Source organism: Podarcis melisellensis (genome assembly GCF_964234715.1).
Source record: "Podarcis melisellensis genome assembly, chromosome: 5".
In the NCBI taxonomy this organism is placed as follows: domain Eukaryota; kingdom Metazoa; phylum Chordata; class Lepidosauria; order Squamata; family Lacertidae; genus Podarcis; species Podarcis melisellensis.
Window position 1 is genome coordinate 63042578 of NC_138537.1, and position 12328 is coordinate 63054905.

At 39.0% G+C, this 12328-nt stretch overlaps 1 protein-coding gene across 4 annotated transcripts in view; it reads left to right on the forward strand.

The window, feature by feature from the left end:
- The window catches only part of PDE6C (phosphodiesterase 6C), a 38675-nt gene extending 29959 nt beyond the window's left edge, over positions 1 to 8716 (forward strand). The window contains exons 13-23 of one of the 4 annotated variants that reach the window (XM_081913249.1): positions 1152 to 1259; positions 1376 to 1485; positions 2326 to 2413; positions 2652 to 2752; positions 3309 to 3416; positions 3501 to 3564; positions 4307 to 4381; positions 4486 to 4569; positions 5200 to 5353; positions 7772 to 7823; positions 8437 to 8458. In XM_081913249.1, the coding sequence (XP_081769375.1) occupies positions 1152 to 1259; positions 1376 to 1485; positions 2326 to 2413; positions 2652 to 2752; positions 3309 to 3416; positions 3501 to 3564; positions 4307 to 4381; positions 4486 to 4569; positions 5200 to 5353; positions 7772 to 7791 (912 nt within the window). In that variant the 3' untranslated portion in view covers positions 7792 to 7823; positions 8437 to 8458. The other 3 variants (XM_081913246.1, XM_081913247.1, XM_081913248.1) reach the window with 3 other exon arrangements.
- Positions 8717 to 12328: the final 3612 nt, after the last annotated feature.

Sequence of the window (12328 nt, forward strand, 5' to 3'; positions counted from 1 at the left end):
ATGCAAACTAAGCCAGGGAATAGGTGGCGACACAACACAGAAGAGGCAATATGGAGTGTAGGCCTGAGTATGTCATAGGCAGGCCCACAGGCACCCTCCATCTTATGCAGCTGCTCCTCATAACTGGCACCAGTCAGTCACCAAACAGGATTGCCCTCCCTTTGCATCAGCTGGGTGTCTGGTGCTTTGGAAACTACTTAAGTGGGCTTTGACAAATCCCTACTCTTTCTGATGCTGATGCTTTGTATATTAGCAAATGTAAAGCACAATAAAACACCAAACATTAAAAACTTCCCTATAAAGCCCTGTCTTCTAAAAGTTGTGTAATTCTTTATTTCCTTGACATCTGATGGGAGGGCGTTCCACAAGGAGGGTGCCACTACCAAGAAGGCCCTCTGCCTTGTTCCCTGTAACTTTACTTCTCACAGTGAGGGAACCACCAGAAGGCCCTCAGAGGAGAACCTCAGTGTCCTGGCTGAATGATGGGGGTGGAGACACTCCTTCAGGTATACTGGGCTGAGGTTGTTTAGGCCCAACCTTTACCTATATCATGTCAGACGTAGGGTGGGTGGAGGCAGATTACCCAAAATGGTCTTGCAGGCCAAGATGAGCTGAGAGGGGACTTGACCCCTGGTCTCCTAGGTCACAGTCCCAGACCCTCCAAGTGCCCCTATTTTCCAGGGATGTCCCTGATTTAGAGATGCCCTGCCAGTTTCTGATTTGATCCTAGAATGTCCCACTTTTCCTTAGGATGTCCCTGTTTTCATTGGAGAAATATTGGAGGGTGTGCAATTATCTGACCTCCAAGCCATCTGAAGGCAATCCTGTATAGGGAAGTTTTTTTAAAAAAAATAATAATGTTTTATTATGTTATTATGTATGTTGGAAGCTGCCCAGAATGGCTGGGGCAACCATGTGTGGGTGTTTAAATTGTAAAATTATCACTATGGCATGGGAATTCCCTATTTTCATTGGAGAAATGTTGGAGGGTATGTAGTCTAATATTCTGTTAACGCTACGCTGACACAAAATCAGGATTAATCTCAACTTTATTATAGTACAACCAATTATATAGCTGTGGCAAAATAGCTTTGTATTTTGTTTACAAGACTTAAAAGTACAGAGAATCAAGTTCTTTTCATTTGCCACAGGTGCTTACAAGGTGGATGTATACTGTGAGAAAAGGCTATCGTGATATCACTTACCACAACTGGCGGCATGGATTCAACGTTGGGCAGACCATGTTCACCCTTTTGATGGTATCTTTTGTTTCTCTGAATCTATGCCTAAATTTGTTTTTCATTTGTAACACACCTGCAGAGATGCAACGTTGTTATTGTTTTTTGTTTTTAAAAAAACCCTTCTCTTTCTATAGACAGGTAGAATAAAGAAATATTATACGGACCTAGAAGCCTTTGCTATGGTATCTGCAGCTTTTTGCCATGACATTGATCACAGAGGGACCAACAACTTGTATCAAATGAAGTAAGTGGTATCTGTTGACATATACATCTGGAACAACTGTCTTAAAAGTAGGGAACATGATTGGATGGTGGTGAAAAGAAATTGCCATTATCTAAAGCAGCCAGTTCAACTTAGTGCCTAATGGATCAGACCACATATGCATCTAGGCTAAAATCCTCTTTTCTGCAGTGGCCAACCAGGCATACGTAGTAGATAAATTTGCTGTGGTGGGAGCAACATGCATCATTTATTGGTCCTCTTGTTCAGATAGCCACTTATTGCAAAAACAAAACACAACCCCAAGAACCCACCACCCACACTTCCATTCCTCCTTTATATCTACACCATGGGTAGGCAATCACCTTCTAAATCCAGCCCGCGGATGGTCCGGGAATCAGCATGCTTTTACATGAGTAGAATGTGTGCATTTATTTAAAATGCATCTCTGGGTTATTTGTGGGGCATAGGAATTCGTTCATTTTTAATTTCCCCCCAAAAATGTAGTCTGCCCCCCCATAAGGTGTGAGGGACAGTGGACAGGCCCCCTGCTGAAAAGGTTTGCTGACCCCTGATCTACACAGTCGGTTGCCTGCTACTTCATGGTGGTCAGCTAGATCAGTCAAGGAGGGACAGCTGAACTCTGGACTCGGCTTCTCTCTTTCATGCATGAAAGTTGAAGTCAATAACTATATTACAACAGGATGGACCAGCAGGAAGACATGTTGTTGGTACTCTATGAAGGAGAATAGTTTCCTATTAATTAAAAGCAAATTAGTGTGGATAAGCTCTACAGTATGTAAGTTCATGGTTCAGAAATACACCCTGTGGATTATTTTAAACTATATAATTGTGTTTCATCAGGTCAGCATCTCCACTGGCAAGACTTCATGGCTCTTCCATTTTAGAAAGACACCATCTAGAGTACAGTAAAACCTTGCTACAAGATGAGGTCTGTGTCTGTGTTCAGGTTATTTATTTGTACTTATTTTGTCCAGAATGTCTGTTATTAGCTACTTATATACAACTTATACACAACAGTACTGCTATCCCTAGGTTTTGTTTTTATTTTGGATGACTAGGAAATACTAAGACAGTTTACTTTAAGTAGATGCATTATTATACAGTAGCATATACACATGGAATAATTTTGTAAACTGTATTGATTTGCAAAAATCTCAATCTTGCAGAGTTTAAACATCTTCCAGAACCTAAATAAGCGCCAGTATGAAACTGTTCTACATTTATTTGAAGTTGCAATCATAGCAACTGACTTGGCTTTATATTTCAAGTAAGTGCTAAATTCTTTTCTACTATAATGCTTTCTTATAAAAATTTAAAATGCAGCTACTGTGGCCATTTTACAATTTTTTAAAACTTTTTTTCTGTGTAGTTTTTCATGTTTTGAGCCTACTAGATTAAAAATGTTTTTAAGTATTACTTTAACAAATCAAAAACATAAACAATGTAAAAAATAAATGCATTTATGTATGGAATGATTTTTTGTCTGTGTCTCATCATGTGAAAAAAAACCTAGTTAGATACCCTGTACACTATGTATATATTGGTGCATATTTAAACTAAAGGATACCTGAAAAGTGATGATAATGTGATTCCATTGTTAATCTTAGCAAAGGTTTACCTGACAGGGTTAGTCCATTAGGTCATTACTGCAATTAGAAACACAACATAATTAACTTTAGTGCCTAATATCCATCAGGGTTTCTTGCTGTTGGGCCTCAGAATTCCATTTCAGAGGCCCATGTTGGGCTCCAGGACAGTAAAATTCCCAAGTAGGCTGTAAAAGGGACCATGCGTGCATTGTAAAAGTCACCATATTTCCACAGGAAAAGGACTATGTTTCAAAAGATTGTGGATGCAATTGAAAAAATGGAAAAAGAAGAGGAAGCAATTAAATATATATCTATGGACCCAACCAAAAAGGAAGTAATAATGTAGGTCAATTTCATTTTACCCTTCCTCCACTAAGGCTAGTACTGTTTTTCCTCCTGCCATAAACCTATTATCTTTATTTAAAGGGCAATGATGATGACTGGCTGTGACTTGTCTGCTATCACTAAACCTTGGGAGGTGCAAAGTAAGGTGAGCATCTTCAGAATCAAGTTTGACGTAATTTTTATTAAGAGAAAATACATGAGGCTTTTATTTCAGTAATATCTAGATATACGTTTGATGCTGAAGCATGTGAAGATGTTTGTTGATTTCCAGATTTGTTCCCTATTCTTTTTCCAAAACGAGCTTACCATAACAATAATAAAGAAATTCAGAAGAGCAGATCCTGCTGATCAGACCAAGGGTCCGTCTGGCCCAAGCACTCTGCAAAGCCCTCAAGCAGATGGTCTTTGCCATCCCAAGCAACTGGTGTTCAGACAGATGTAGGCTCTGGCTCTGAGCTAAAAGCTAAGGCCAATCATTCAGGTTTGGTAATATTTTAAAGCCATCTAAACCATTGGCCATAACCATCTCATGCAGCAGTGAATGCCATCAGTTAGTGAGTTCCAGAGGGTAGCGAGTAGACAGCATGCTATTCATTTCCAGCTATAGATACTGGAGTAACATATTAAATACTTGTAGAATGCATTCCCACATTCTTCGCTGTGATACATTTCAATTCAGAGTTGGATTCAGGACATGTTTGTGGTATTTCAAAACGATCAGAATGTGTGGCAAATATATCTTATTGGTCATTTTTAAAGAGTTATTACTATGATGGCAAAAACACATTCTTCTGCTACGTTTTTTGTGGAACAGGTTGAATACGGTTTTAGGTTACAATTGCTGTTTAATCTTGAATCTTTCAATAGAAGCCATTATTCATTCTTAGGTTGCCATCATGGTTGCAAATGAATTCTGGGAGCAAGGTGATCTTGAACGAACTGTCCTACAGCAACAGCCAATTGTAAGTGTTTCGTTGTAATTATATTATCTGTTATATTGCTTTGCTTTAAAAACAAAGACTTCCAAGTATTTCAACTGACTATATCTGCTTCATTCATTTTTTAGCCTATGATGGACAGGAACAAAGGTGAAGAACTGCCCAAGCTTCAAGTTGGTTTCATTGATTTTGTGTGTACTTTTGTATACAAGGTAAGACAAATAATTTGACTGTCATATTATTCCATTTTTACAATGTATACCTAAATTTTTAGACATAAAGAATTATAAGAGTCAAATATGTATGTTAAATGGTTACAACTGTGCATGTTTTGAACTGTTGAGTCTCCTAAAACATCTCCTACTGGTATTACTCAGAGCTTTTCATATCAGGATGTCTGATCCTCCCTACTTTTAAGTTTCCTTTCAATGTAAATACCACCATTCTTATCCTATACATACACTAAGGACAGAATTAGATTTTCATCAGCAAATACATGGTTTCTAATCACAAATTTGCCTCTTGGGGCATTTACAGGGGAGAACCCAACACTTTCCCTCATTTGACTGGGAAATCAAGTTTCTAAGCCAGGCTGGGGGAATTAAACCCCTTCTGCCCATCAACCACTTATTTTTGACAAATGCTACCTTATCCTGCCATTGCGCATCAGAAACCTTCCTGCTAGCCAACTTAGTTCTGCCCTGAGATAAATGTTTTGTCACCACAGCTTGCCAGCTAATGACCATCTTTAGTCTGCACATGTCAGAAATGTCTGTGTTACCACTGTAGATACACCATTTCACCATGAAAGGTCGGTTTACGGATCTGCACTGTTTACTTAGGAATTCTCGAGGTTCCACAAGGAAATTACGCCTATGTTTGATGGTCTTCAAAACAACCGGGTGGAATGGAAGTCGCGAGCTGACGTGTATGAAGAAAAGATGAAGAAGATTGAGGAAGAAAAGAAAAGGCAGGAGGAAGAAGCTGCCAAGAAAGGTTAGGCATATAAAAATGTGCTCCTACATGCATGCACATGCTTGTGCAATTTGGGTAACTTTGGCTGGATTTGGCATTCAAGGCCAAAGTCTGTTGATCAGCACTTAGTGGTAAGTAGGGATGGAATGGGCTGGATTAAGAGATTCTGTGAGCTGAGCTCTGCAAATGAAACCTTTGACTCACAGAAGGGGAGAGAGGCGATTTTCAACGGTTCCCCTTTCTGCTTGCTACCCCTCCTTCCACCCCATAAAATGTGTTCCAGAGTGCATTAGGGGCTCTGGAACACCATGGAAGGTGGCAGAAGGAAGGTAGACTTGGTTGAAAGTCATCCCCTCTGCAGCTTTCATGAGCAGCAGCCATTAGTGGGACCCTAACCCTTCTGTGCATAGAAAAAACCTCTGGTTTTGCTGCTGGAACACCAAGTCATCTGGTGCTTCCTCTCACCATCTTAGCTCAGTACACCTTTTGCTCAGAGTTCGTCTTCCAGGAAGCACAATCGCAAGTCAAGCACCTGTGTTACATGTACCCCAGTCTCTGAGTGGTAAGAGATTTCAGGAGTACCAGGCAAACCTCAGGTTTGATTTCCTGAGAATGAAGGTCACTGGAAACTGTGGTGCCACTGCAAATGCTAGATGAGCATTCCGTTGTAGAGAGAGTATACCGGACCAGTCCTGCCAAATGTAGTGTGCAGCAGGAAGCCAGCAGAGAAAGCCCGCAGTGCAGGGGCAAAGGTAGTACACTCTCCCTCCCACCATGAGTTCCCCCAAGCGTTTCAGTAGAGAAAAAAGCACCTGTGTGGAGGAGGAGAAGGAAGAGAATTGTCCAAGGTACGGTGTGTGTGTCTTCAATCTATTTTACCTGCTCAGAAGTTGCCTAAGTGCCTCTGCCCTACCATGTCATTAGCTGCTGTATAGGCTGCAATCTGATATCCACTTACCTCAGAGGAAGCCCCATTGAACTCAGTGGAACTTACTTCTCCAAGTGGATATGTACATGATTGAGCTGTTCGTGGGGAAAGTGGAAAAGTCACAGTAGCATTACTTGCCAGTTCGAAAATCCTTAGCAAAATCTCCCTTTAACACACTAGAGAAATCAACTGGTGTTGTTATCTGTTGAACTAGACATCTATTTCTAGCCTAAATTTAAGAAGTCAGTCTTGGCAGAAGGAAAAGGAAAATGGCATGAGCAATTGAATCGACTTCATCTTGTGATGCTTTCATAACTTTTTAAAAATGCATTGTTCCCTATGAGGATACAATACTTTATTTTCATGCTGTTCCTTGCACAAACCTGAGTCCAAAACAAATAGTATCCTTGCCAAAAACAATAGAAAATGTTGTTGTATCTGTTACTCCAGCTGCAACGACAAATTCACATTCATGTTTGCCTTCTGGACTTGATATTTCCCAAGTTATTAGCAAGACTCAGAAAAATGCAGTCAGCCCAATCCTGCTAAGGAGATCTGCATAAATAAACAGGCTTACCACTTAGATTTGGAACTAAGAGTATAGGATCGGGTGCAAGTGAAAAAGTCTATTCATCTGTACTTGACTGCCTTGAATAAAATGCATATTCCAAAGTGCATTCCATTGTGCCTGTACATTTTCCCATGCAACAAGGTATGTGGTAATACCTTGTGGATACATAGCTAGGGCTACATCAGGGCCAACAGCTAAGCTGGTTTGTAAGAACATAGAAATTGGCACCCTACACAATTCATTTTTTCTTTTAAATTATGAGATGCTTTTGCCTTTTCTCTTCCTGTGAAAAATGTGGATGTGTTTGGGAAAGTGCTTTGGGTCTTTGGTCCTCTGATCTGCTAATTTTAATTTCAAAAAGAAAAGCCGCCTTTAAAAAGCATCTTTTAAAAGTAGGTGAAGACAAGATAACATGGAAAGATTGCTCCTCTAAAAGCTATGAAAATATTATTTTTGGCAGGATGTATTTAAAATAGTCTGTACAATATTCAAGGATTATTATTAGTCATTACAGTGTTACAGTGAAACAGTAAGCTCACAAAATCAGGGTCTTTATAGAAAGAGATCAATGGTCTAAAAATTGTAGAAACACTTCAGTTTTGTATATAGGCATGTAAGGACCATTCAGATACTTCACTGATACAATAGTGCAATCCTGAAACATTAGGTAGGCTATATATTAGGTAATTCAATATATGATTTGGATTACACTCATATCTTTGGACCACCTGGTTGTGATGCTGCATTGAATGCTTGCCTTTCAAAATAAAAATAAATTTTATTTGCTGAACCACTACAGTGGAAAGTTCAGAACAGAAAATAAACAGGATGATATGAGATATTACAAAAATTAAGATCAATATTTTGAATATCATGCTGTTAATTATAGGTAAACATTCTAGAGGCTAGGCCACTGATCATGTGACGTGTTTCAATGCAGGTGGAAAGGGTCGAAAATAACCTAGTAGCATGGTGATCCACAGCTTTCAAATGTAAGTTTTCATTCTAATGTTGCTATGTTAATTTACATGAACCAGAAAGCAACAATTTGCTTTACCACAAAGAGAAAAACTATGAAAAATTAAAACCTGTGGAATCATTTGAAAGACGTTGGAAGCAATAGAAAAAGTAGTTTTAGGGTTTGATTTTGAGATTCAATAAACGTTCTTGGGTCCCCCCCCCATGTCATCTGTATTCAGGATAAAAAAGTCCACATTTTTTCCTCCCAAAGAGTTTGGAGGATTATATCGACCTATGATTTAATTTCTGTCCGAAGACCTTTCATCAGCTACAGTTTTGTCAATGCAGTTAAGTATACCTAGTTGCTGAAACTTTCCAGGAAGAGTGGTTCAGTGTGTGTTTGTCCTTTGAAAAGTTTTCATATTTTGTGCCATAGCTTAGGTGAATAATATTTGGTTATTAGTCATCAAGTTGCTAAATGGTTATTCATCAAATGGCACAATTGCTGATAATGTGTTGAGCTTTAAAATGGCCAAACACACGTGCTTTCATGCCACAAAGTAAACACCTGTAAAATACCTAATGAATACTATTAAAACACACACACATCACCTCAATAACCCTTTGCTTTCTGCTTTTTATCAGCTGAAGCAGCAGCAGCAGCAAGAGGCGGCGGCGGCGGCGGTGGTGGTGGAGGAGGAGGTGGAGGAGGAGAAGAGGGCAAATCAAAAACATGTACAATTTTATAACTGACTTCAATGGCACTAAAAAAACATCAAGGACAATATTTCTGCTACAGTGGAAGAAATCTAGGAAGATCTTCAGTGAGCCTGGGGATTTCTCTGAAACATAAAGTAGCATACAGTCCAGTCCTTACTTGTCTGCCATTTCCAGTGGAATCAACAGTGACAGCATTGGGAGGAAACTGAAAAAAAATCATGACGAATGGATGAAATATAATCAGAGATTAATTTGTACAAGTGGATTATGGGTTCATTTCTTGGGTTGCTGTCATCCTCAATTTATACAGAATGTTTTTTATTAAACGAATTAAAGCTGCGAACTGTCAGGATTTTTACACTATTTTCTGTCAATTTCATATAAGCATCTCTACATTGCACACCTTGTAATCCCATAATTAGTAATGGAGAACAATAGGTTTTATATTATGTTTAGCCCTTTCATCTGGAATTATTTATCTTCTTTTCCCTGTACTGTTACAAATAAAGTTGCAGCAGATGTCATGTTAGTAGCTGTAATTCCAGCATCAGATTTGTGCCTATAAACAGACCTATTGCACATGCATGTATACACCTTGATCCAGAGAGTTTCAATGGGTGCAGGAGCTGTAGTGCAGAGGTGAGCAGTCTTGAGGCCCGCATGATCAACTTTGCTTTTTTTACTAGCATACCGAGATTCACCAACCAGAGCCAGATGGTTCAAGAGGGAGGACGAGTACTCAGAAATAATGACAAGGCACCTCTGTCCACTCTTGATCTCCCACTCAAGCTTTGCTTCAGAAGCTTAACTTAGGTGTTGCAGAGGGGGGAGCCTGTTAGTTACTGCTATCAGTTATCTGAGAATCAGACAACCTTGCCAATTTCCCAGAGATCACAACCAGCCTTCAGCCCACTCCAGAGCAGACAGGGAGAAATCCCACCCACAAGAGCTGCCCTATTCTTAAAAGGAGGTAGTAAATCTTTGCATACGTGGATCTGTTGGATCCACTGAAATGAATGGAAGGTTCATGTACACACAAACTCTTGTGTTCTGTGTGGGAGCTACTGTAGTGTGGCTCTTTCCCACACTGAAAAGATACAATCTGAAACCTGAGACCACGTTGGTGGAACCCGTGCTGTATATCGTTCATCTTCACACCAGTATTCCCGTTTCCATACCCTTCTCACATAACTTGGCACTTCCCATGATAGCTTTGTGGTACAAAATGAATTGTGTAGTAAAAAGTATGTGAGAAGGCAGGCTATCTGTTAACAAATCACACAAACACAGCAATTTTATCGGTCATAACACTAGATCTCGGGGTCATCCAATGATGCTGAATGTTGGGAGATTCAAGATAGGCAAGAGAAAGTACTTTTTCACTCAGCGCATATGGAATTCATTTCCCCACAATGTACAATGACCATCCACTTAGCTGGAGGATAAGGCTATCAATGGCTATTAGCCAAGATGTCTATGTTTTGCCTCCCCTGTTGGAGCCATTATGCCTCTGTATACCAGTGGCTGGACCTGCTTGTGGGCTTATTATAGGCATTTGGTTGGCTACTGTGAGAACAGGCCGTTAGACTAGATAGGCCTTCGCCTGATTTGCCAAGCCTCTTTTGTTCAAATCAGCAAGAGTAGTTTATAAATGGACATCTGTCTTGAAAGCAACCTCCCACCAAAACCCAAGCTCAGTCCTTGAATAAGCACTAATTCTCACTCAGTAAACAATGTAAAACCCTTCTCAACCCAGTTGGCCAAAATCTAAAAGCCTGAATGCAGCTCACAGGCATTTGTTTCCGAAAAAGCTTCAACCACCATGCAAGTTAAGCTAACAGTTTTAACTCCATGTGCATATACAGATGTTGTATATGGAACACTCTGGTCATTACATAGCATTGAGCATCCAATCCATATCTATTTATCTTTTTAGAGTATGCTTGATCACTATGGGCAATGGAAATATATTTCACTGATAAATCTTTATCTGCTGTGCACTAGGTTACTGACATTAAAACACAACTACAACAATTTTTTCAAATGTGCTATGACTATGATCCTCAAATCATTTTAGTATCAGATGTTTCACTAAGCCAGCCATTTTGTTTTTATACGTCCAAATGGTGGCAAATACCTTAGGGGCAGAAACTCAAATACAGCTGTACAGCACCTGCTTTCTATAAACTTCTAAACATGCTACAAAAATGTTTCCGAAAAAGGTCAAAGCTATACAAAATACAAGAGTAACCCAATGATACAGTGCTTCATTAAAATTTATCATTTGTTCAATTATTGATTACTGGGCCAAATATTTTATGCAGACTTTTACAATGCCATAAAAATATATAACTATATTATTTTTCTGTATTAAATATAGATACAAGCAAGAGATACTAAGGTTGCTGTTGATCATATACTTTGTATTAAAACAAAAAACAGCATATTAAATATGTACTGACCATTTTTTATAACTGCACTGGAAAGACCTGCAAGAAAAACTGGACCTCGACAATGGACACTTTATAGTGTTTGAAGCAGCAGATATCGTAGTGGACTCTTCCAAAGCCCTGAGAGACATGTTACACAGATGCAAGCTGATTGTTGCTTATTGGATTTGGCTCCCAACCAAACTTACAAGTAGGCAAAGATTTAACCTTTAAATCCACCTTCTTACCTAAAGAAGCCTTCACACACAGACAGCTACCTTTCTTTGCTATTCAAGGACACCCTTAATGATTTATCTTCCTTCTGTGTGCATGAATGCTGAAAAATATAATGAAATGTGTGTAGAGATGTTCCGATATTCACTCAAGCTGTACACCAGGGTAAAAACATGTTCATGAATATATTGTGAATATGTTCAATTAGCGTTATTTTTAAAAAAACTTCTGGTCTTTTATTACCTGGCATATTTAATTGTCTACTTTCAATATAATTGTTTAAATATAATTGTTCCACGCACCCCCCAAAAAATTAAATGTAAATGTCATGCAAAAATATGCTAATTTCTTTTTAAACCTTATTTCACATTGCTCAGGAACCAAACAAGATAGTTATTTTCGAGCATATTATTTATTAGAAGCATATGGTAAAATGGATTTAAGATATGTTGTACTTTGAGCAGGGGAGAAAGAACCAGGCTGAAAGGTTGTGTGTTCTCGTCTTGCTGTATGCTCAGGATTACATTCTAAAGGAAGATTACTGTTCGTTCACTGCTAAGGGGATCAGAAATCATGGATAATGCTTAAGCCGCATGTACCTTTGCCCAAGGCAAGCCATCTCCCTCGTTCATTAAAACAAAATGTGACAGTTAACTTAGTTCCCAGTCTTACGTATCTATCCTTCAGAAATAGCTAGCCATACAAGTGCTCATGCTAGTCTCACATTTGATCATCAAACCTAATCATTCCCTCTAACAGCAAACTTTAATAGCAAACTGACTGCTAACATGTTTGGAGTCAAAACAGAAGCGCTGAGGAAGAAGAGGAAGGTATCAATGACGCTGGGCAAGTTCTGAGGAATGCAGAGCTACAAAGCAATAAAAGGCCCCAAAATTGCCTCTGCAAATTCTTTTGGTTTTTGTTTTTTTGAAGTGAACATTAATCGGCTGCTGTGAATCTAACCTGTTCATCAGAGAATGCTGAATCTTATCATGGTTTTGGAATGTAGTATATCACATGGAAATAATCTCTTAGGTTAAACTACTGCAAAAAAACACACAATCTTATGTCAGATATCTAAGTGAGCCTGTGAAGAAAAGTTGTACTGGATAATTCTTATGCAATTAAAACCATATTTAAAGAAAAGTCAGGTA